At 47.0% G+C, this 25,268-nt stretch overlaps 1 protein-coding gene across 7 annotated transcripts in view; it reads left to right on the top strand.

The window, feature by feature from the left end:
• MX1 (MX dynamin like GTPase 1) overlaps positions 1-23,001 on the top strand; it is a 36,536-nt gene extending 13,535 nt beyond the window's left edge. For 6 of the 7 annotated variants that reach the window (XM_058427536.1, XM_032174258.2, XM_032174260.2 and 3 more), the window contains 10 exons: positions 909-1,063; positions 2,104-2,242; positions 3,003-3,201; positions 5,055-5,133; positions 6,706-6,828; positions 7,256-7,397; positions 10,381-10,539; positions 12,430-12,506; positions 13,923-14,171; positions 22,318-23,001. In XM_058427536.1, the coding sequence (XP_058283519.1) occupies positions 909-1,063; positions 2,104-2,242; positions 3,003-3,201; positions 5,055-5,133; positions 6,706-6,828; positions 7,256-7,397; positions 10,381-10,539; positions 12,430-12,506; positions 13,923-14,171; positions 22,318-22,548 (1,553 nt within the window). In that variant the 3' untranslated portion in view covers positions 22,549-23,001. The remainder of the gene's footprint in view (positions 1-908; positions 1,064-2,103; positions 2,243-3,002; positions 3,202-5,054; positions 5,134-6,705; positions 6,829-7,255; positions 7,398-10,380; positions 10,540-12,429; positions 12,507-13,922; positions 14,172-22,317) is intronic. The other variant, XM_058427538.1, reaches the window with a different exon arrangement.
• The last annotated feature ends 2,267 nt before the right edge of the window (positions 23,002-25,268 follow it).

Raw genomic sequence — 25,268 nt, 5'->3', positions numbered from 1 at the left:
CATATAAGTCTGAAGGGGGGCAGACCAGGGCTGATTGGGGATTCCATTGTCAGGAACCAAGACTTATTCTTATCCCATTTCTTCATTGGTTGTGGCCTCCGTTTCCAAGGCCCCCCCGTGACTTAGTCAGCAAGTCCACTTTGAAGCCAGCTGGACCATGGCAAGGGGCATATCTCTGCCTTCGTAAGCACACTTTCTGGAAGTTGCACATAACATTTTCACATGGCCCATTGGCCAGAACCCGATCTCATGACCACATGGCAGGTACATGGATATTGGGGGGACAATTAGTGGACCATAACTGCTGTTATTTCCTAAGTTCTAAATTGATATCAAACATCCCAAAAAGGCATTCTAGACATAGAAAAGAGTCAAGTGGTGTTAGCCAACAATTTGATGAAACAAATTCATATCCTAAAATTCATTAAGGAGGAAGGAGCAAAATAAAATCTCTTAATGGGATGTTAACAGCCAGTGCTTATCTTTGCTAAAATAAGCACATTTCCCCATATAATTTTCCAGTTTATATTTTAGGCATTTCCATATATTTTTATTTGTTTTTATTTTGCTTGGTTGCTAATTTCCTACTGACATCAATGAGAAGGATTTAGGAATGCTACCAGGAAGAACTTCTTGCCTCCGCCCAGCTTTGGACTGGTCTAAGTGGGTGTCGCTCATGGTGATGTTCTCACAAGTCCTCTCTACACAAAGTGCTGGCCAACAGCAGGGAAAGTACTGAGGTATCCTTTGAGATCTCGTTCGTCCCAATCACAGAAAATTGAATCTGTTCCAAATTGCTTTTATCCATGACTTGCAGAGAGGAGAAGATGCTTTCAGAGTATTCACCGTCATGAGATCCTTTCATCCTAAGCTCTGTTTGGGTTTCATTTTTCCTGCCTCTTCTCTAGCCCAGAATACCATTGCCGGGGAAGGAATGGGAATCAGTCATGAGCTAATCACCCTGGAGATCAGCTCCCAAGATGTCCCGGATCTGACTCTAATAGACCTCCCTGGGATAACCAGAGTGGCTGTGGGCAATCAGCCTGCTGACATTGGGTATAAGGTCAGACTTCAGACCCATTCTGACCTTGGCTTTGGCATGGGGATGGGGGTGTGGGAGGGGTGGGAGGAGAAAGACGGTACTGTATTAGAGTAACAGGGAGTCCAGAGCTGAGTTTTGGAGTTAGTATTTGGAGGTGTGAGTGGGGAATTTAGAGATCCCGTTGATCACAGTTTCTTCTGTCAAGTTGAATGGAAGCTTCTTTGGAGAAAGTGAGGCCAGTGGGCACAGTTGGAAATGTGTTCAACGTATTTGTTTTATGTTTTATGCAATGACTCATTTTTGGTTATATACACTTTGCAGCATATCTAAAGTGCTGTGTGTTAGGAAAGGGTCTTATGTGGGAAGAGAGCATTAAAAATAAGTATAATGGGCCACACACAGTGGCTCACTCCTCTAATCCCAGCACTTTGGGAGGCTGAGGCAGGAGGATTCCTTGAGCCCAAGAGTTTGACAGAAACCTGAGCAACGTAGTGAGACCCCCTTCTCTATAAAAGAAAGGTTAAAAAATTAGCCAGGTATGGTGCCGTGCACCTGTCAGCTACTGGGAGGATTGCTTGAACCAGGGAGGCTGCGATGAGCCATGACTGTGACACTGCACTCCAGCCTGGGCAACAGAGCAAGAACCTGTCTCAAAACAAAAAACAAAACAAAACAAGCAAGAAAGAAATAGGTATAATGATATTTTAGTATCAGTGAATCTCACTTTACACATTAAAGATTTAGGGGTGAAGTGGGGTTTTTTGGCCGCCATTTTTCACTGTGACCATCAGATCTGAGGTCTTAGGGGTTAATTATCTGAAACCTCATGGTTTTCCCTGAGCCTATAGCTCTGTTTCTGCCACAGATCATTTATTTTCTCATAATTCCAGCTTGGTAGGTACCTCTAGGGTTGCGTTTGTGGGTTCATTTCTCCAAAGTTACTTCTTTTGGGGGAAATACCCCTGGGACTCTTAGGGCCTGAAGCAAGTGCAAGGTCAGGACCTGTCTCACCTCTCACTTGCCTTTGCCATACTCACGAGTCACCTCTCATTTCCTTACAGATCAAGACACTCATCAAGAAGTACATCCAGAGGCAGGAGACAATCAGCCTGGTGGTGGTCCCCAGTAATGTGGACATCGCCACCACAGAGGCTCTGAGCATGGCCCAGGAGGTGGACCCCGAGGGAGACAGGACCATCGGTGAGAATGGGGGAGCCCGCTGCGCTTGGTGAGTGGGGGAGCCCACTGTGCTAGGTGAGAATGGGGGAGCCCCCCTGCGCTCGCTGAGAATGGGGGAGCCCGCCTGCGCTCGCTGAGAATGGGGGAGCCCGCCTGCGCTCGGGAGCCCGCCTGCGCTCGCTGAGAGTGGGGGAGCCCGCCTGCGCTCGGTGAGAATGGGGGAGCCTGCCTGCGCTCGGTGGTCTGCCAGTGGGCAAGGGTCCCTCCAGTCTCCATGGGCTTTGCGCAGTGGGGACCTGCCTCCACTGAGACCTGCTAAGGGAGCAGGTTTGGTGCCCACCAAGGCCAAGTGAAATGAGCTGCTTTTGACTCTCACTGGCTGGGTTGCCTTGTAACCCTTATCTACTTGCTCAGAAAGGCACAGTGGGCTCGGAAGCAGGGCAAACTCAGGAGGCACATGGTACTCATTAAGAATGCCTTTGAGATGGGATGTCCATAACTCAAGGGATAAACAAAACGTGGCATGTTCTACAGTGGGCCTGGGTGAAGGAGCTTGGGGAGAGCCACACGCTGTTCTGGGAGGCATCCCTGCCTTCCTGCGGCTTGTGGTGGAGTTCTTTTCTGGAGCGGGGCTCCACTGGCCCCATGGTTCTGCAGGGGCCATGGCCTGTCCTCAGGCAAGGATGGGAGGAAACCCGGGGAGGCCAGGGGCGTAAGTGTTGTTCGTTCACCTTGCCTCGTGACTGGGCATGTTCTCTCCCCAAATACATCTGGCTCGCAGGAATCTTGACGAAGCCTGACCTGGTGGACAAAGGAACAGAAGACAAGATTGTGGATGTGGTGCGGAACCTCGTGTTCCACCTGAAGAAGGGCTACATGATCGTCAAGTGCCGGGGCCAGCAGGAGATCCAGGACCAGCTAAGCCTGTCCGAAGCCCTGCAGAGAGAGAAGATCTTCTTTGAGGACCACCCATATTTCAGGTGCGCTCGCATGGGTTTCATCATGGATCAGTTCAAGCCCAGGATGTCAGGCCTTCCTGGGGATAGTGGCGGCCGTCCCACAGATGTGTGGAGTGTGTGTGTGTGTGTGTGTGTATGACTATGCTTGTTCCCCAACAAGGACTATGGAATTCAGCTAGAAGAATAGAAAGGGGATTACAAAATACTGCAAGAAAAAAAAAACTAAAAACCAATCAAAATAGGGAGAGAACAATGTACAATAATTTACATAGCATGGTGCTGGAACCATATTTTATAAAAACATAAATAGAAGAGAATAGAAAAAAAGTAGAAAGCCCAGAAATAGACCCAGATATATATATTTGACACATGATAAATGCAGCATTTCGAATCCAATAGTGGACTATATCAGCTTGAGTATCTATTAATGGTGTTGGGGTAATTAATATTTGGGAAAAAATTAAAATACTGTCCTTACTTACCTCATTATACCAAAATAGTTAAAGTTTAAAGTCAAATATTAAAAGGAAGCAATAAGCATCCCAGAAGAAAGGTAGGTGAATAGTTTATAAGAACCTTCTATCCCTCCTACCAAAAGTGACATTTTTTAAAAGGAAAAGACTGATAAATTGGTAAGATTTAAAATGATGAGACTATGTAGAGTTGTAAACATTCTTGCATTCAATTCTCCCAGAAGCCTACAGAGAGCCATTACTCAGAATTCCAGGAATATCAAATGGAAACTTACATGCTGTTCTGCACATTCACAGTTGCCAGAAGATGAGATGACTCAGTGTCCATTGATGGACCGATGCAGAAAGCAATGTGGTCTGTACAAAAACATGGAATACTTTCAGCCTTAGAAAGGAAGGACATTCTGACACACGCTACAACATGGATGAAGCTTGGGAACATTCTACTAAGTGAAAGAACCCAGTCATAAGAGGATGGATACTGTCTGATTCCACTTAGCTGGGGTCCCTGGAGTAGTCAGATTCATAGAGACAGAAAGAATGATGGGTGCCAGGGGCTGGGAGAGAGAGAATGGGGAGGTAGTGTTTAATGGGGCCACTGTTTCAGTTTGGGAATATGAAAAGTTCTGAAGACAGACAGTGGTGATGGCTGCATAATAGTGTGAATGTACTTAATGCCACTCAAGTGTACTCTTGAAGATGGTTAAATGGTCAATTTTATGTTATATGTATTTTACCACAATTTAGAAAAATAGAGAAACTGAAGCTTAGGTATGAGTATACTCTCACAAAAAGGCACAAAAACTCATGCTTCACTGCTGCCTTTATCCTAAAATGTCCTATAAAATGTGGGAAACCCTGTAATAACTCACTCTGTGAGCACAAATTTGGATCAAGTGAGAAGATGCTTGAATTCCTTCCTCCAGGCAGCCCATGGTTTAAGTTTTTATCTCGGACAAGATATCTTGTGTCTCTTCTCCTCAGTGTTCTGCTACCCATTTATCTCAATATGCTTCAATGTATTCGTATGAAGATAGGTCTCTATCCATTATGATTATCTACACATATTACACATAGAAGGGGGTATGTGTTATAAAAACATATCTATACATGTCTGTGTATTTTTGTGATGACCAAGTCTATAGTCAAACACCATGATACACATTTATTATATCAGCTGGAAGGGCTCATTCCATATCTTTGTTGAAATATCCTAGATTGCTAAAATTCAGTCATAATCCTATTCAGTCCAATTCTGAGTATTTGTTGGGTACCTATTGCAAGACATTCCATCCAGTTGTAAGCAACTGAAATTTGCCTTGACTTTCCCCAACAGCAAAAAGGCAGACATGCGTGTTCTGACTATATCAAGGTGGAAATTGGTCCTGTGTTCTCTTCTAGGGATCTGCTGGAGGAAGGAAAGGCCACGGTTCCCTGCCTGGCAGAAAAACTTACCAGCGAGCTCATCGCACACATCTGTGTAAGCACGGGCAGAGCTGTGGGTTCTCTAAAAAGAATACTACAAACACAGAGCTGAACCTTGCTGGCTTCTTAAACATCACTGTACACACAGATCTTCTGAGGATCTTGTTAAGATGCAGATTCAGATTCTGTGGGTCTGGAGTGGGGCCTAGAATTCTGCATTTCCAGCAAGCCCCCAGACAATGTGGATATTGTTTTTCAGGGGACCACAGTCTGGGGGGATGCTGATAGACTATATCTACTGGGCCAAAATAAAAATTAAAATCTTATGCACAAGCTACTAACTCTTCCTTTCTCGTTGACAACCACTATTATAATGTCTTAGTCATTCTAATGAACATATTTTTTAACTTCTAAAAGCTTTGTAAAAGCTCTCTGTGGTTCTTTTTAAAAATCTGCCTGAATGTAGTCTCTTCCTTTTTCAAATTTTCTTTTCTTTTCTTTTCTTTTCTTTTCTTTTTTTTTTTTGAGATAGAGTCTCACTCTGTTGCCCAGGCTGGAGTGCAGTGGCATGATCTCGGCTCACTGCAACCTCCGCCTCCTGGGTTCAAGCAATTCTCCTACCTCAGCCTCCTGAGCAGTTGGGATTACAGGTGCACACCACCATGCCTGGCTGATTTTTGTATTTTTAGTAGAGACAGGGTTTCACCATGTTGGCCAGACTGGCCTTTTTCAAATTTTCAACTTAGCACCAGAGTGCAAGGTCTTCCACGCAGTCCCCAGGAATGCAGGTGTAGAACGGGGTGGTTTCCAGCTGACCGTGATGAGCGTAGAGCTCTTTGGGGTCCCACTGTATGCAGAAAGGGGATGCTTCCTTATTAGATTCCCCACCTCGAGCAAGCCCATGGGGGTTGATTTTTTGCCTCTGCACCAAGTCAGGCTCATAGGTTCCCGTTCGAGTTTTCTTACCTAGACAGATGCCCTTGTGGCTGAGCCGGGCTCCACTGCTGCCTTCTCCTTGAGCCCCTGCCTGGCCACTATTACTGGGGCTGGCCTCTGACTGCCCCTCACTAACTTGTGAGTCCACCGATACATTTAAAGGTGCAGCTTTCACATGTCAGCCGGCATTTTTAGATGTTTGCCGTGGAAGGGTAAGCCAGCATACGGCGTCAACCGTATTGTTAAAAACACAAGTCTCTGATCACTTTTTATTGATTGCAAACAACATAAAATTTGTTGAATCTCAAATTGCTCCAAATGCCACTTTTTCAGAACCTACTAGACAAGTGGATCTCTCTAGTCTCCCTCCGGAGAGTTTACCTAATATGACCACAGAGGAACTGCTCCTGGGTCACTCTACCGGGGCCCAGGACCCATGCACAGTGGGTGCCTCAGTGTTGCTCATGAGGCTGCTGTCTCAGGAGTGGGGAAGGGGGAAGACCTGGGCAGAAAACAGTGTCCCTAGTGTGTGCCCCCCGCCCCCACCCCCGGGTCTGGAAAAGCTTCCTTTTAGAGGAAGCCAGGAAGTCAAATGGCCCACACAGCTCCTCTGCAGAGGGAGGCCCGGAACCTCCTTTTCATTCTCTGTTCATCTTTATAAATTTCCATTATTTCTCTCCATTTTCCTCAGAAATCTCTGCCCCTGTTAGAAAGTCAAATCAAGGAGAGTCACCAGACAATAACAGAGGAGCTACAAAAGTATGGTGTCGACATCCCGGAAGATGAAAATGAAAAAATGTTCTTCCTGATAGATGTGAGTGTTGCCAGCTGCATGGAGCTGGAGAAGCACTTGTCATGGTCAAAAAAGGGACCCTGGGCCTTATGCACTTCCTTCTTCACTCCCCTAAGGCTGGTCCAAAGACATCTGGCCCGTAGCACTCAAAGGGTGGACAGGGCTGAGGGAGGCAGGGCAGGGAGTGCGGGTGTGGGGGTGGAGTCAGCAGCGAGGGATGCTCAGGCTGCATTGTGCCCCCTCTGTCACAAGCATCACCCAGATCCCTAAGGCAGTAAGGGGTGGGATAGGATTTTCCGGTGCCAAAACCTCTTCTTTCCCCTGATCCACAGTGTCCCATAAGAAAGCAGAGTGACTCCCCACCCTCCACATAGGCACGGCCTCCAAATGACCTTGACACTTGGATTTGAAGTCTATCCACTTATACTGATGTTTTTCTTCTTGACAGAAAATTAATGCCTTTAATCAGGACATCACTGCTCTCATACAAGGAGAGGAAACTGTAGGAGAGGAAGACATTCGGCTGTTTACCAGACTCCGACATGAGTTCCACAAATGGAGTACAATAATTGAAAACAATTTTCAAGAAGGTGAGTGTCTTAGTCCCTTCTTTTGGGCTGCTACAACCGAATACCTGAGACTGGGTCATTTATAAACAATAGAAACTTACTGCTCATTGTTCTGGAGGCGAGAAATCTATTCTTAAGGAATCAGGAAATTTGGTGTCTGGTGAGAGCTTGTTCTCTGCTTCAAAGATGGCACCTTCTAGCTGTGTCCTCTCATGGGATAAGGGACGAACAAGCTTCCTCAGACCACTTTTTTACAGGGGTGCCACAGGCATACCTCAGAGATATTGTGGGTTCAGTTCCAGACAAAACGAATATTGCAATAATGCAAGTCACGTAAACTTTTTGGTTCCTGGTACATAAACAATTCATTTATGCCATACTGCAGTCTATTAAGTATGTAATAGCATTAGGCCTCAAAAATATGTACGTTCCTTAGTTTAAAACACCTTATTGCTAAAACATTGCTGATACAGAAACAAAAAGTGAGCATGTGCTACTGGAAAAAAATGGTGCTGATTTGCTTGACATGGGGTTGCCACAGACCTTCAATTTGTAAAAAATACGATATCTGTGAAGTGCAATAAAACAAGGTATGCCTGGAATCCCATTCATGAGGGCAGAGTGCTCATAACCCAATCCTTCCTAAAGGTCTCCTCTGTTGATACTATCACACCGGGGATTAAGTTTCAACATAGGAATTTTTAGGGGACGCCAACATGTAGACCATAGCAATGAGTCAATCGCCTGGTAAACCTGATACGTTGGCTTAAGACAGAGAAGAGTGGGGCAGTTGGGGAGGATGGTCAGGATAAGGACCTAGTGACAACTAAAGCCGTGTTTGCTCTTCTATATCACTGAACCCAAATGACCATCCGCTGATGAATCGATAAACCAACTGGCGTGTGTCTGTGTGTAGCAGTTGGCCTTGGCTGTCATAACAAAGTACCACAGATTTGTGGGGGCTTAAACAGTAGGAATTTATTTTCTTACAGTTCTGGAGGCTGGAAGTCCAAGATCAAGGTGTTGGTGGAGCTGGTTCCTTCTAAGGCCTCTCTCCTTGCCTTGCACGTGGCGTCTTCTCGCTGGGTCCTCATGTGGTTGTCCCTCTGTGTGTGTGTCCTCATCTCCTCCTGCAAGGACACTAGGCAGATGGCATGAGAGTGCACCCTAGTGACCTGATTTCAATTTAATTACCCCTTTGCCTGTCTCCAAACACAGTCAGATTCTGAGTTTCTGAGGGTTAGGACTTGAACGTAGGAATTTGAAGAGGTCACAACTCAAACTCAGCCCATAACACCAAGCCCTGGAATATTTCCAGCCACAGACAGGCACAGAGTGCTGGTCCACAGCACCCCATGGATGAACCTTGAAAATGTCATGCTGAGTGAAAGAGGCCAGCCACAAAGGCCACAGCCTATGATTCCATTGATAGAAAATGGCTAGAACGGGCAAACCCAGGCAGGCAGGAAGCAGAATAGTGGCTGCCAGGGGCTGGGGAGGGAAAAGTGGGAAGTGATCCCTGATGGGTGATGGGTGTGGGGTTTGGGAGTTATGTCTGGGGATGGTTGCACAACTTTGTGAATATATTAAAATTCACTCACTCATACACTTTTTTTTTCTTTTTCTTTGGAGACAGGGTCTCGCTCTGTTGCCCAGGCTGGGGTGCAGTGGCTCAGTCTCGGCTCACTGCACCCTCTGCCTCCCAGATTCAAGCGATTCTCCTGCTTCAGCCTCCACCTCCCTAGTAGCTGGAATTACAGGCACCTGGCTAATTTTTGTATTTTTAGTAGAGATGGGGTTTCACCATGTTGGCCAGGCTGGTCTCAACCTCCTGACCTCAGGTAATCCACTGGCCTCAGCCTCCCAGAGTGCTGGGATTATGGGCGTGAGCCACCGCACCTGGCCTGAACCATATATTTTTAATAGAGTGAATTTTATACTATGTAAATGACATCTCAGTTAGAAAAATCCTTATGGAAAAGTATTTCCTGACTAAAAAAGTGTTCTAGATTACCATTCAAAAAGGAACTCAAACCCTCTGGACTTATGATGGGGCTAACTCTCTATGGTGTGGACTGTTGGGAGTACAGATAATTCCAAAAGTTTAAAGAAAAATGCAGCATCTCACACAGTGAACAGTGCTACTGTATCACATTCATACAAGTTGATGTGCCTGGTTTACTCTGTTATCCCATTTGACTTGTAAACACTTTCTACACATGGCAACACTTTCGACGCATGAATATGTGATGTATTGTTAATTCCAGAAAGTGTTCATGCTCATTTCTAATGGGCGTGCAGTTGAGGGCAAGGAATGTATTATGGTACAGTTTCTTTGGTAAAACTAAAATTGGATTCACAAAACTTCATACTCGAGTACGTTTTTAAGAAGGGGTCTTGACCGGGCACGGTGGCTCACGCCTGTAATCCCAGCACTTTGGGCGGCCGAGGCGGGCAGATCATGAGGTCAGGAGATCGAGACCATCCTGGCTAACATGGTGAAACCCCGTCTCTACTAAAAATACAAAGAAATTAGCCGGGTGTGGTGGCGGGCACCTGTAGTCTCAGCTACTCGGGAGGCTGAGGCAGGAGAATGGCGTGAACCCGGGAGGTGGAGCTTGCAGTGAGCTGAGATCATGCCACTGCACTCCAGCCTGGGCGACAGAGCGAGACTCTGTCACAAACATACAAACAAATGAAAAAAAAGGGTCTTAGTCGAAGTTTCTGCATGTGCGGGTTCCTGGCATTGTACCTGGCTCTGCACTCTCCTTCCTTAGATGACTAAGGAAAATTATCTTGAGATCTGGCGTGTGTGTGTGTGTGTGTGTGTGTGTGTGTGTGTGTGCAATCCCTGGATATTTTTAGTTTACCAGTTAGATTTGTTTTGATACCACTTTTTCTTGCCATTTATATTTTCAGAAAATTTAGAATGCTATTGTGTTTAGAAAAATGTGCAAGATTATTTTTGTAAAATAATTTAGAGGTTTTTTTTTTCCTGCTATAGGCCATAAAATTTTGAGTAGAAAAATCCAGAAATTTGAAAATCAGTATCGTGGTAGAGAGCTGCCAGGCTTTGTGAATTTCAGGACATTTGAGACAATCATGAAACAGCAAATCAAGGCGCTGGAAGAGCCGGCTGTGGATATGCTACACACCGTGACGGGTGAGTGCTTAGTTTCACTTCTGAGCATTGATTTCTAAAGAAGGGAAAGGTTCGAACCAAAGCCAGCACCAAACTTCAGCACTTTCCTCCTGGGGTGCATCCCACACCAACGAGCAAACCTCTCATTCTCCAGATCCCAAGTTGGTGTTCAACAATTCAATTCAATTCTGGCACTAACTACCCTGAGTCAGTGTGGACCCCATAGCTTAAGGGCTCAGTCCCATAACACTGGCCCCAACTACAAATGCTGGTCACAAGCCCCAGACCTCCCATTCTTCTGACGGACTGTTTATAAATCAGGGTTCTTGTGATCCATTCCTCAGGTCAACCAAGAACTCTGGAACACACTTCACTGACATTTACTGGTCTATTAGAAAGGATTTGATAAGGGGCACAAATGAAGCTGTTGGAGAGGCACATAGTAGGGGCCTGAACACAGAAGCTTCTGTCCCCACGGGGGTGGGGGTACCACCCTCATGGCACAAGGATGTGGTCATCAACCAGGGAGCTCTTAGAACCTCACCACTGAGAAGGTTTTATGGAGGATTCATCATGAAGGCATGATGGAGGATTGACTCAATCTCCAGGCCCTCCCTCCTCTGTGGAGCTGGAAGTTCTAAGTTTCTAGCCAAGGCTTGGTCTTTCTAGTGCCTGGCCCCAATCCTGAAGCTATGTAGGGGCCCACCAGGCATCATCTCTTAAAAACACGAGATACTCCTAAGGCCGGACATTCCAAGAGATGTAGGGGCTGTGTGTTAGGAAATGGGGACAAAGACAAAATATTTCTATTTTTCCTGTCATACCACACCTCCACCCTGTTCCACTGCTCTGCTGGCTTCATACTCAAAATTCACACTCAAAATCGGCTGTTTATTTGAAGTCTCCGAGGAGTAAAGCCAATGGTGACATAACTGCACATGTAGACGTGTTTGGAGCCTTTTAGAGTGCTGTAGGAATCTAGGTGTGTCGCGGATAGGTAGGAAACTAGATCCTACTGTGCATCCACCCCCTTCTTGAAATGCTTTGCTTTCTTGATTTTCCAGATGTTATTGAATCTCTCTTCTTCATCCTCTCCTTGACTGACAGCGTCCTTACTCACACTTCAGCTGCCTCTTCTTAGCAGTAATTAATAACCACTCACGGATCCATGAACTAAGGAGCTGGAGATAGCCTCAGAACAGCTCATTCAGAGGTGTATTTCCAGTAAAATTGACCTTTTAGCCCTAATAATCATATACCAAAACCTGCAATCATGTTGTTTTGGTCCATTGTAGACTCTTAACTCATTCCAGAGGAAAGTTTGTAATACTTAGAGCCTTATAGTCATAAAAACCAATATAGATATACCTGTTTCTTTTTCAGAAATGTATGACATGGAGATCCATAAGAGGTTTTCAATCATAAAGATACTATACATTGTATTACAATAAAATTCTGTGAGGAAGTAGAATAGAAATGAGTTTCAAAAATAAAAGATAAATAATATAAATTTTTTAATCTAAATAAGAGCTTGTTCTTGTATGTTTTTCAAATGGATAATGTAGACATTCAAATTCCATTGATATACTTAAGAGTGATTTGACTTATATTGAGTTGTGTTATAAAATATTAATATTTATAATTTAACGGAAATTACATTCTTTGCAACTACTTAGGATAAAAAGTTTAAATATCAAATAAGTGTATGCCAGGGGTCATTTGCTTTTAAGATTCTCCCAGCAAATTATTAAGCAAAAAGACCACGCCTTCCTTTTTCATGGTAAAGCGAAGAAGGGAGCAGGGAGAGGGGAAACTTTACTTCATACCATTTGATCCTCGTATTTTTTTTGCATCTTAGGAAGACAACAAATGATCCTACCAACATTGAACTATTTTTCTCTCTTTGATTAGATATGGTCCGGCTTGCTTTCACAGATGTTTCGATAAAAAATTTTGAAGAATTTTTTAACCTCCACAGAACCGCCAAGGTAAAACCAACCATGTGTTATTTAAAAAAAAAAAAAAATTAAGCTTGACACTAGAAAACAGATTTCTTGGATGAGGATTATTTCAACTTTATTGTATACATTTAGAGCAGCAAATAACGTCACTCACTAGTGCTTCTTCTGATGTTACCAGTGATGTCTGGTTAAAAGCAATAAAGGAGGGATTGCTTAAACGCATAGAACAAGAGATCCACAGTTAGTGGAGAAGATTATCATATCTAAGAGCAATGGCTTCAAATCCAAAAACTCACTGAGGAAGCTACATATAAAAATAGAATCTTTCTGGCCCGAGTGGGCACAATAAGCCTGTAATCCCAGCACTTTGGGAGGCTGAGGCCGGTAGATGACTTCAAGCCAGGAGTTTGAGACCAGCCTGGCCAACATGGCAAAACCCCATCTCTACTAAAAATACAAAATAGTAGCTGGACGTGGTGGTGCATGCCTGTAGTCCCAGCTACTTGGGAGGCTGACACTTTAGAATCGATTGAGCCCAGGAGGCGGAAGTTGCAGTGAGCCGAGATTACACCACTGCACTCTAGCCTAGGTGATGGAGCGAGACCCTGTCTCAAAAAAAAAAAAAAAAAAAAAAAAAAAAAAAAAAAAAAAAAAAAAAAAAACAGTCTTCTTCCCATCCAGAGTGAGGAAAGAGCCTACAGGAAATGAGCCTGGGGGACAGACTGGGCCGAGAGACCAGACTTAGCCACTCTTAGAAACAGGTGTCCCCGGCACAGATGAGGAGCCTGACCCCATGATTCACCAGCTGGAGGCCTTGGGATGTGCCACTTCCAGGCTGTGCCCCTGACTCCTCATTCATAAAATGAGACTAATAAGGCCTTCCTCAGAAGGTCGAGATGGACGTGGAGTAAGGTGTTTAGGATGCACCTGCCACTGTGCACTGTGCCTCTCATCGAGGCCTGGAGGGTCCAGGGGTGAAGTTTCTCCTCCTCAGGTTTTGGCAACCAGTTTCTCTAAACCCCGGGAACATCAAACAGAATTTATCTGACTTAAACATGGCTCCCCTGCTCATCCCTGTGGATTATCTGATGGCTATGACAATCCTTGCCATCAGATATAGAAGCCCCTAAAAGAGAAAGGAAAGAAGCTGAGTTACGGGGCCTGAAAGCAAGCCTGTGCAGGTCCCCAGGCCCCGGGATGGGGGTCCGGCCCATCTGTGGCTCAAGCCTCCTGGGAAGCTCTGACCCTCAGCCAGGGCTAGAAACATGCCTTAGATACACCAGGGCGCGGCCCAGAGGGCTGTTCCAGGAAACGTGCTGTTTCACTCACAGTGGGTAACCTGGTATTTACAGACTTCTTACCTACTTTCCTGTGACTCAGGAATTTGTGTCTTGAGGGAAACTGAGTTGTGTTTTTTTTTTTTTTTTTTTTTTTTTACTGTAGTTCAAAATCGAAGACATTAGAGCAGAACAAGAGAGAGAAGGTGAGAAGCTGATCCGCCTCCACTTCCAGATGGAGCAGATTGTCTACTGCCAGGACCAGGTATACAGGGGTGCGTTGCAGAAGGTCAGAGAGAAGGAGATGGAAGAAGAAAAGAAGAAGAAACCCTGGGATTTGGGGGTTTTCCAGTCCAGCTCGACAACAGACGCTTCCATGGAGGAGCTCTTTCAGCACCTGATGGCCTATCACCAGGTACGTCTTCGCATGGTTCAGGATGGCAGCTTCCATTCTTTCCTTTTCTTCTGAATGCCTCTCTCTTTAGTCTTGCTCTCTCTGTAGGTGACGTTGGTCAGCTCTGTCGTTTACCTCCTTGTTAGCCTCCTGTATTAGTCCATTTTCATGCTACTGATAAAGACATACCTGAGACTGGGCAATTTACAAAAGAAAGGTTTAACAGACTTACAGTTCCACGTGGCTGGGGAGGCCTTCTACCATCATGGCAGAAGGCAAAGGGCACTTCTTACCTGGTGGCGGCGGCAAGAGAGAGAATGAGAGCCAAGTGAAAGGGGTTTCCCCTTATCAAACATCAGCTCTCATGAGACTTACTACCATGAGAACAGTATTGGAGAAACTGCCCCATGATTCAATTATCCCCCCCTGAGTCCCTCCCGCAACATGTGGGAATTATGGGCGTACAATTCAAGATGAGATTTGGGTGGGGACACAGCCAAACCATATCGCCTCCATAGAAGCAGCTCAACCTCAGACAGAGAGATGGTGGCTTAGAGCCACTGACATCTGCTTTTGATGGCTGTCTAGGTCTGGCCAAGTTACTTAACCTCTCTGAGCCTCAGCTTTCTTTGTAAAATGGTGTCTCCTCATAGATTCTAGTGCATATTCCAGGAGATGAGTGTGGATGATGATCACGGATTGCTAATGGAAAAACCAAACTCTGTTAAAATATTTGAAAGAGGTTTATTCTGAGCCAAATATGAGGGACTGTGGCTCTGGGAACAGTGTCAGGAGGTCCTGAGGAAGTGTGCCTGAGGCTGTCAGGATGCAGTTTGATTTTATACATTTTAGGGAGGCAGGAATTGTAGGTAAAATCATAATACATGGGAGGTGTACCTGCCCTCCCTAAAGAGGCAGGACACCTTGAAGGAGGGGGAGCTTACCAGTCATAGGTGTGTTCAGAGATTTTCTGGTTGGCATTTGCTTGAAAGAGTTAAACTTTGTCTACAGACTTGACATCAATAGAAAGAAATGCCTGAGTTAAGGGCAGTGTTGGAGGCCAAAGGTATGTAGATGAAGACTCTGGGTAGCAGCCTTCAGAGAGAATAAATGGTAAATGTTTCTTTTCAGGCCTTAGAGGCAGCAGCCTCTCAGTTAATCTCTCATAGATTCAGGGAAGGCCTAAAAGGGGAGAGGTCTGACTGCATTGATGGAGATTCTCTACAGGTGCGAATTCTCCCCCACAAAACATGGCAGGGCCATTTCGATCTGTCTGTCCTGGTACAGCTGTTTCAAAATATGTCCAAAAAATATATTTTTAGGTAAAATATTTGTATTTCCTTTAGGATCTGCAATCTGTCTTGTGATGCTATACCAGAGTCGGGTTGGAAAGTAAGCCACTTTACACTGAGTTCATGAAAACTCACCCAAGCAGATTTTATGGTTTGTGGGGTGTGTGTGACTTAACCCCTGCCTTGCATGACTTTATAATATGGTATCTTACTACCCCAGAGTCTTTTTGGCCAACTTATGATCTCAATTTCAACCTAAACTCCAAAAGGGCCTGGCTTCTCTTCCTGTTATGGCCAGGAATTCAGATTTTCAGGTTTCTCTGGGGTCCACTTGGCCAAGAGGGGGTCTGCTGAGTTGGCTGGAAGGCATAGGATTTTATTTTTGGTTTACAACAAGTTCCTTAGTGCAGCATTGGAATGCAATGGTAGCAGACTACATGGAAGCTATCTCGTAGACACATGCTTTGGTTGATACTGCACGATTCAGTTAACCTGAAGTACAATGTAATTCATCCTAGGGAAGGAGGCAGTGAACACAGGCACAACTCAGGTAGAGCCCTTGGGATGTGTAAACACCTGAGGAGGTAAAGCAAATTGTAATCTCTCGGTTTATCAGATGTCCCCATTGCCTTACTATTTGGATGCTTTAAAGCAGTGCCTCTCAAACTCCACCCAGCACAGAGGCCTCCTGGGATCTTGTGGAAATGCAGATGCTGATTGCAGCTCAGGATGAGGCTGAGATTCTGCCCTTCTTTTTTTTTTTTTTTGAAACCAAGTCTCACTCCATTACCTAGGCTGGAGTGCAGTGGCACAATCTCAGCTCACTGCAACCTCTACCTCCTGGGTTCAAGGAATTCACCTGCCTCAGCCTCCCAATTAGCTGGGATTACAGGCACCTTGCCACCATGCCTAGCTATTTTTTTCTATTTTTAGTAGAGATGGAGTTTCACCATGTTGGCCAGGCTGGTCTTGAACTCCCGACCTCAAGTGATCTGCCTGCCTCAGCCTCCCAAAGTGTTGGGATTACAGGCGTGAGCCACCACACCCGGCCTCTGCATTTCTAATGGGCTCTCAGGGGTCGCCATACTACTGGATGGAGACCACACTTTGAGCAGCAAGGCTCTAAACCGAGGCTCAACATCCATTCCTCCAGACACTGGGAGCTGCAGCACGTGCGTGAAGCCAGTGAAGGGGAAGACAGGCATGCACAGCAGCTTCTCCTGCAGCCAGGCTCACACCTGTCTGCTGCTTCCACTGCCTCCTAGAATGAACAGTTACCTTGAGAGTAGGTGAGGCATATACATGCACAGAATCCAAACAATAGGATGAGTGACAATGGCAAAGGAGTCTCCGAACCAAGCAGCTCCCTGGACAGAAGCAGCCCTTCTCCAGGTTCATTTCTGTCCTCCGAGGCTGACTCATGCACTCAAAAGCTCCCGTGCACATACATTTTATAATGGTTTTTACACAAAGGTTAGCAGAGGAGTGGACATGCTGCTCTTTACCCTGCCTCTTTTGCTATACCTGGGAGATTGTTCTGCCTCAGTTCTGGTGGGGCTGCCTTGTTCTTTTCAGTGGCTGCTGAGTATCCCATTTTATGGATGTGGTATATTGAGCCAGCTCCCTTTAAGCGGACAGTCTGTTTGCAGTCTTTTGCTAATGCAGGCGTGTTGCTGTGAATAGGCTTGTTTGTATATCATGTATCTGGAAGCATCAATTCCCAGAAATGAGATTCCTGGTATATTAGGATTGTGCAGGGAAACAGAACCACAGATATATGTATGTAAAGAAATATATTTCAGCCAGGCATGGTGGCTCACGCCTGTAATCCCAGCACTCTGGAAGGCTGAGGTGGTTGGATCTCTTGAGGCCAGGAGTTTGAGACCAGCCTGGCCAACATGGTGAAACCCGGTCTCTACTAAAAATACAAAAAAATTAACTGGGCGTGGTGGCCTATGCCTGTAGTCCCTGCTACTTGGGAAGCTGAGACATGAGAATTGCTTGAACCTGGGAGGCAGAGGTTGCAGTGAGCCAAGATCACACCACTGCTCTCCAGCCTGGGTGACAGAGCGAGACTCCATCTCAAAAAAAAACAAACAAACAAACAAACAAAAAAAACAGAAGGAAAGAAAGATACATATATATTTCAAGGAATTGGCTTCTGCCATTTTGGGAGCTGGCAAGTCCACAATCCCAGGGCAGGCCAGCAGGGAGAGCTGGCCAGAAATTGCAGCAGGAGCTAAGGCTGTGTCCATGGCAGAGTTTCTTCTTTTTAGGGAAACCTCATTTTTCTTCTTAAGACCCTCAACTGATTGGATGAGGCCCATCCACATCATTGAGAATGGTCTCCTTCACTTAAAGTCCATGGGTTACACATGTTACCCACATCTACGGAATACCTCCGCAGCAATACCCCCGCAGCAATGCCCCCGCAGCAATGCCCCCGCAGCAAGGCCCCCGCAGCAATGCCTCCGCAGCAATGCCTAGACTCTTGTTTGATGGAATCACTGGGGACTCAAGCCTAGCCGAGTTGATACATGAAACAGACCATCACAGCTGGGGAAAGGATGGCTTGTTTTAGACTGATAAAGATGACCCAGAGAAGGCCAGCTCCATCCACACTGGCCAGTTTAGTCTGCACTGAAGTTGGTTTTTTTCTTTTTTTTTTGGTGACAGAGTCTCACTCTGTCACCCAGGCTGGACTGCAGTGGTGCAATCTTGGCTCACTGCAACCTCTGCCTCCTGAGATCAAGCAAGTCTCCTGCCTCAGCCTCCTGAGTAGCTGGGACTACAGGCACGTGCCACCACACTCGGCTAATTTTTGTTTTTTCAGTAGAGACGGGGTTTCACCATATTGGCCAGGCTGGTCTTGAACGCCTGACCTTGTAATCCATCCACCTCGGTCTACCAAAGTGCTGGGTTTACAGGCGTGAGCCACCGCGCCCGGCCTTGTTGGGGTTTTTTGACAGCCTAATAGGTGAAAATGACATCTCATTACAATTTTAATTGGCATTCTCTTATGACAACAAGGTGGTGCATCTTTTTGTGTGTTGAGAGTTATTTCTGTTTCTTGCTCAGCAAACAGTTCATCCAGGAGGAGCTTCTCGGTGAGATAGTAGACCTCTGCGATTTCCGATGCAGACGATCTGAATTTTATCATTTGCTTTGTCATTTTTGTCTATGGTGGTTTTAGACTATGCTCAAGTTTTCTAGAGCAGAAAACTCGAGTTGGATTTGGGCCTCAGTGGTTTTCGTCATACTTTAAAAGGACTTTGTCTCCCTGAGATGATAAATGAGGTGGACAGTATTTTCTTTAAGTAATTTCTTATTTTAACTGTTGCATGATACCTTTGGTCCATTTGGAGTTCTTTGATGTCAAGAATGAGGCAGGATCCAGATGGCAGCAGAGGTCCCAGTCCCATCCTGGAAGGGTCATCTAGTTCCCGCTGGTACTCCACACGCCCGCTCAGGCACTCACTTCCCCTCTGCGTTGGGTCCTGTCTGCATCCTGTCTTCAGCCCTGTTTTCCTTCTTTTCATCCGTCAGTGTCACCAAGGTCTTACTGGTACATCACTCTCTAGTGCAGCCAGCACCCCCATATCACCCTCACTTTTTCTTTCTTTAAATTGTGCAGAAATATTCATCATGTCTATTTTGCCATCTTAACCATTTTGGGGTACATAGTTCAGTGGCATTAAGTACATTCATATTGCGCCAGCATCACCAGCAGCCACCTCCAGGACCCTATCGCCTTGCCATGCTGAAACTCTGTCCCCATTAAACACATTCCCCATTCCCCGCCCCCGAGTCCCTGACAGCTACCATCCTACTGTCTGTCTCTGTGAATTCAACTAACCTAAGTACCTCATAGGAGTTGTGACTGGCTTACTTCATGCGGCACCATGTCCTCATCTAGGTGGTAGCAAGTGTCAGAGTTTCACGCCTATTGATTTATTATTATGAGACAGAATCTTGCTCTGTCGCCCAGGCTGGAGTACAATGGTGTGATCTCAGCTCACTGCAGCCTCCCCCTGCCTGGGTTCAAACAATTCTCCTGCCTCAGCCTCCCGAGTAGCTGAGATTACAGGCGTGTGCCACCACGCCTGGCTGATTTTTGTATTTTTTGTAGAGACGGGGTTTCACCATGTTGGCCAGGCTGTTCTCGAATTCCTGACTTCGAGCGATCCACCCGCCTAGGCCTTCCAATTGTATCATTATTTTTAGAGACAGGGTCTCACTGTTATTGTCCAGGCTCGAGTGCAGTGGTGTGATCCTAGGTCACTGCTACCTCAATCTCCCAGGCTGAAGCCATCCACCAACCTCCGCTGCCCAAGTAGCTGGGACCACAGGCGTGCACCACCGCACCCGGGTAATTTTTTAATTTTTTGTAGAGACGGGGTGTCCCTGTGTTGCTCAGGTTGGTCTTTGAACTCGACTTTGACAGCTCAAGCAGTCCTCCCACCTCAGCCTCCCAAAGTGCTGGGATTACAGGTTCACTCCTTTTTATTGAAGGCAGAATACTGTTGCGTTGATAGATACACCACATTATTTTTACCCATTTATTTTATCCGTGGATACTTGGCTTGTTCACCTTTTGGCTGTTGTAAATAGTGCTGCTAAGAACATGGGTGTCCAGTTACCTGAGTTCCCACTTGGTTTTATGTAGAGATGTTCTGCCTCTTTGTGTTTGTTCAGTTTCAATATGAATTTCAGAATTAGTGTATCCAGTTTCTCATGAACGAGGAGAACTGCTGCTATATGTACTGGGTTTGCATTCACTGCATAGCCCTCTGTGGGGAGAGCTGACGTCTTGCTGACACCATGTCTTTTTCCAAGAACATCTTCAGCCTTTCCGGTTTTTTATTGAATTTTTTTTTTTTTTTTGAGACAGAGTCTCGCTCTGTCACCCAGTCTGGAGTGCAGTGGCTCGATCTCGGCTCACTGCAACCCCCATCTCCCAGGTTCCAGCAATTCTCCAGCCTCAGCCTCCCAAGGAGCTGGGAACTACAGTTGCGCACCACCATGCCCTGCTAAGTTTTGTTGTTGTTGTGGTGGTGGTGGTGGTGGTGGTGGTGGTGGTGGTTTTATTGTAGAGATGGGGTTTCACCATATTGGCCAGGCTAATCTCGAACTCCTGACCTCAAGTGATTCACCGGCCTCAGCCTCCCAAAGTGCTGGGATTACAGGTGTGAGCCACCATGCCCAGCCCTAGTCTTTCCGGTTTTTGTTTTGTTTGGTTTGGTTTGGTTTTTTTTTGAGACAGAGTCTCGCTCTGTCACCCAGGCTGGAGTGCAGTGGCCTGATCTCGGCTCACTGCAAGCTCCGCCTCCCAGGTTCACGTCATTCTCCTGCCTCAGCCTCCTGAGTAGCTGGGACGACAGGTGCCCGCCAACACGCTCGGCTAATCTTTTGTATTTTTAGTAGAGACGGGGTTTCACCGTGTTAGCCAGGATGGTCCCGATCTCCTGACCTCGTGATCCACCCGTCTCGGCCTCCCAAGTCTTTCCGTTTTTAAGGCTTCCTTTTGCCGGGGCCTTAGGAGTATTTTAAAGTTTTCTTTGTATAAGGTGCACATCTCCGAGGTTTATGCCTACGTGTTCTCATCGTTGTGTACTGTAAAGGGGTTTTTCTCCCTCTGTGTCTCCTGTTTGGTGGTGGTAGATGTGATTTTGGTGTGTGAGCTTTAGATGTATCGGTGCCACACCTCACACCCCTGCTGACTCTTACTGTCTGTAGCAGTTTTGCAGCTGATTCTCATCAGTTCTCCTGGTGAGTACTCACACTGTCTGCCCCCATCTGGGGCTCTAGCATTGCCCTGAACGCCTGCCTTCGGCCTGGTCCTGTCTCCTTACCCCCATGTCCAGGTGGTGACCACCCCGCCTCTCGGTCACTCTGGTCACAGAACACGGATTGGGAGTTCCGCCTCAGTCTCACCAATACTGAGTACTTATTAACATGCCTGGCATCTTTCTAAACTTGCATCTTTTAACTCCTTTAATCTTTTTAACCACCCCATGAGACCAGTGCCTCACATTAGCCCTGTTTTATAGAGAAGATACCAGAACCTTGCTGAGGGACCAGTACACTGCAACTTCCTGAGAGATCCACCCATCCTGGGAAAGAAAAAAGTTTTGCTAATAGGTGGGACTTGGGGAGGGAGAAAGGAAGAGGTGGAAAACGTCTACATGCATATAACTCAGACAGCTCCATTCTGTGGCTTTTGAAAGCCCAATGTCTTTTCCGCTGAGTCATTTGAGTGTTGATTAAAAAGAAGAAGAAACCTTCAAATCTCTTTGGCAGGCTTGTAAATAATTTGGAAATGCAGTTTTTTTCTTTTTTCTTTTTTTTTTTTTGAGACGGAGTCCTGCTCTGTCGCCCAGGCTGGAGTGCAGTGATGCAATCTCAGCTCACTGCAACCTCCGCCTCCGGGATTCAAGTGATTCTCCTGCCTCAGCCTCCTGAGTAGCTGGAACTACAGACGCATGCCACCACACCTGGCTACTTTTTGTATTTTTAGTAGAGACGCGGTTTCACCACGTTGACCAGGCTGGTCTGGAAATGCAGTTTTTGCACTGTCTGCATGCTTACCTTTATAGAGCATATTTTGCCTTCTTCCATCAGAAGTACCCATTTAATGGTCAGGAAAAGCTGGTGGGAATATGACTCATAGCTGGGACATTCTCTGCACTGTGCAGAGTTCCTCTCTGCCACCACCATGGAGGAGATTGATGGGTTTGAAACCCAGGGGAAGGTCCTTGCCCTGGGAGGGTCTCCCTCATTGAGAATCTGGATATCCTCATGTGCACATGGTGAGGTCAGAGTCCCCTCCTCACAGTGTCCCCTCCACCCTCCTGTGAACTGTTCTTTCCTTCCAGGAGGCCAGCAAGCGCATCTCCAGCCACATCCCTTTGATCATCCAGTTCTTCATGCTGCAGACGTACGGCCAGCAGCTTCAGAAGGCCATGCTGCAGCTCCTGCAGGACAAGGACACCTACAGCTGGCTTCTGAAGGAGCGGAGCGACACCAGCGACAAGCGGAAGTTCCTGAAGGAGCGGCTTGCACGGCTGACGCAGGCTCGGCGCCGGCTCGCCCAGTTCCCCGGTTAACCACGCTCTCTGTCCAGCCCCGTAGATGTGCACTCACACCGTCTGCCCCCATTCCCGGGTAGCCACTGGACAGACTACTTGAGTGCTCAGTAGTCAGACTTGCTAGTCAGTCTCTGCTTATCCATTAGCCATGGCGATTTAGCAAGAAGCTGTGAGAGCAGTTTGGTTTCCGGCATGAAGACAGCCCCACCCTCAGATGCACATGAGCTGGCGGGGATGAAGGTGCTGGCTTCGTACTGGAAAAGGGATTTTCAGCCCTCAGAACCGCTCCACCTTGCAGCTCTCCCCTTCTCTGTGTTCTTAGAAACTGACACGTGCTGAGCATCACAGCTTATTTTTTGGTTTTTATAATGTCTCTTCACAAACCCAGTGTTTCAGGAGCATGAGTGTCATGTGTGTGAGTCCTGTTGGAGCCCTGTCTCCTCTGTTTGTAATAAACTCATTTCTAGCAGACACTGCTCTGCCATGTTTTGTATTTTGGCGAGAAGCCTGAAACTAGCAGGTAGGGTGCAATGGAGCAGTCGGCGCTAAAGCTGCCCTCTGGCGGGGCCAGGTAGGAGCGAGCAAAAGAACAGGGTCTGATGATTTCCTAGAGACTGGAGGGAAATGGGGGAACACACTTTAAAAAATGAAACAGAATATGAAGCCAACGGTGCTAACTCTTAATAATGTGCATTGATCAAATGTCCAATCTGTTGAGTCACTGGGTACCTGGCATGGAGTTGAAAAGCACAAGGCCCAGTCAAGAAGTGGTTGCCAGGCCAGGTGCGATGGCTCACGCTGTAATCCCGGTACTTTGGGAGGCCGAGGCGCGTGGATCACCTGAGGTCAGGAGTTCGGGACCAGCCTGACTAATGTGGTGAAACCCTGTCTCTACTAAAAATACAAAAATTAGCTGGGTGTGTTGGCGTGTGCCCATAGTCCCAGCTACTCGGGAGGCTGAGACAGGAGAATTGCTTGAACCCGGGAGGTGGATGTTGCAGTGAGCCCAGATTGTGCCACTGCACTCCAGCCTGGGCTACAGAGCAAGACTCCATCTCAGAAAAAAAAACGGTTTCCCAGTGGGACTTACCTGCAGAGGCTGTGGCTGGGGGAGTGGTCTGGGAAGCAGAGAAGGCAGAACACTAACCTTGGAGGAGAACCCGACGGAAGGTCTCTTTGGTCTAGCCTGGTGGGGGGAGACTCGAGCCACGCTCCTACGCCCTGACTCTGACAACCATGGCTCCCAATCGGTGCTGCTGCTGGGCCTCCTCACCATGAGGCCAGGGCAGGCTCAAGGGCAGGAAATTGAACAGTGGACTAGATGGATTCTATTTTGCTGTTGTTAGAATTTTGCTAGTGATAACCAGACGGATGGGACAGGAGAGGACCAGACACTCTGTCCCTTAAGGGGAGAGTTGAAGGATCAGGATTGCCCGAGCCTAGGAAAGAGAAGGCCAAAAGGCAACAAGAGAGATGAAGCGTGAGCACCAAGGTGTGACATCCTCTGGGGAGGTATGTTCTAGACGATCAGTGTGGGGAATGGGGATACTTTCTACAGAGGGGCCCCCGGATGCCATGGCTTCCTCAAGAGCTGTGAGGTCCCAGGCAGTGGGGGCATCAGGCCAAGCTGCACAGCTGCTTGTCAGGTTGGGGGTGGGGGCTGGACCAGCAACACCATCCTCTCCCCTCTGGACCGCCCCCCTATCCCAGATCTCTTCTGACTCTTGGGACTGTATAATTCTCAATTCTTCGGGAAGTTTGAGAATTCATTTATAAGAGAGGACGTCCGGAGAGCAGTGGACATTTCACAAGCCCAGATCAGCAGCTGCCACTGGACAGTAGCTTTATGGCTCCCCCAGGTGCTGAAGTGCACCTGCAGGTTGACTTGATCTACTGTTAGCAGAGGCTGATCAGTTTGACTCAGGCTTAAGGGAGAGACAACACCAACACACACACACAGGTTTGCAAGAGTAAGGCTGGGCGGATCCAAGCATTCTTAATTGAATACTAGGCACGGGTTCTCGCAGCGAACATGGCCCAGGTCCTCTGGCTGTGTTGGTGCGTCAGACAGGCCGGCCCTTCCATAAGGGGGGTGCCCTCTCGTGGCAGGCCTGGGAAACTTCTCCACTATAAGACGTCCCTTCCTTCCACCACCACCCAAGTCAGTCTTCCACCCGCCTTAAGTTTCTGCTGCGCGGGAAACAGAGTCAGAGTTGTCAAAGTGTTGCACAGGATTCTATTTTGCTGTTGTTAGAAATTTGCTAGTGATAACCAGAGACGACGGAGGAAGAAAGTTGACAGTATGTGTCCCAGAGAAGAGCAATTTCAATTTCCCCAGCAGAGTGAACCTGCTGGGGATGCCCCAAGGTGCCCGCAAGGACGTTCCTTTCAGACAAAATGAACATGTGTGGTGATCCCCCAGGCCTGTCCTAACTAGTCATCCAGAGCAGAGAGGGGAGAGGCCCCAGTGGCCAGAGCTCGGAGAGAGCCCTGGAGACCACTTTGTGTGACTCCTTCCTGCACTTAGAGGGGCCCTGGGCTCAGGCAAGTGATGGACCTGCCCCTCCCTACCCACCCCTCCATTCCCACCCATGATGGGCAGCGCCGGGATCAAAGCCTGCTCTCCGGCTTCTGTGGCCTGCCCTGTGAGGCAGGAAAATCGGATCTGGAGGCAGGAATGGAAGGCTGATTCACACTTCAATTCTAACAGGAACTATCCCCTCCACAGGGTGTATGCC

The sequence above is a fragment of the Hylobates moloch genome, unplaced genomic scaffold (assembly GCF_009828535.3).
Source record: "Hylobates moloch isolate HMO894 unplaced genomic scaffold, HMol_V3 SCAFFOLD_14, whole genome shotgun sequence".
NCBI classification, from domain to species: domain Eukaryota; kingdom Metazoa; phylum Chordata; class Mammalia; order Primates; family Hylobatidae; genus Hylobates; species Hylobates moloch.
This window is presented reverse-complemented; position numbering and strand designations above follow the sequence as displayed.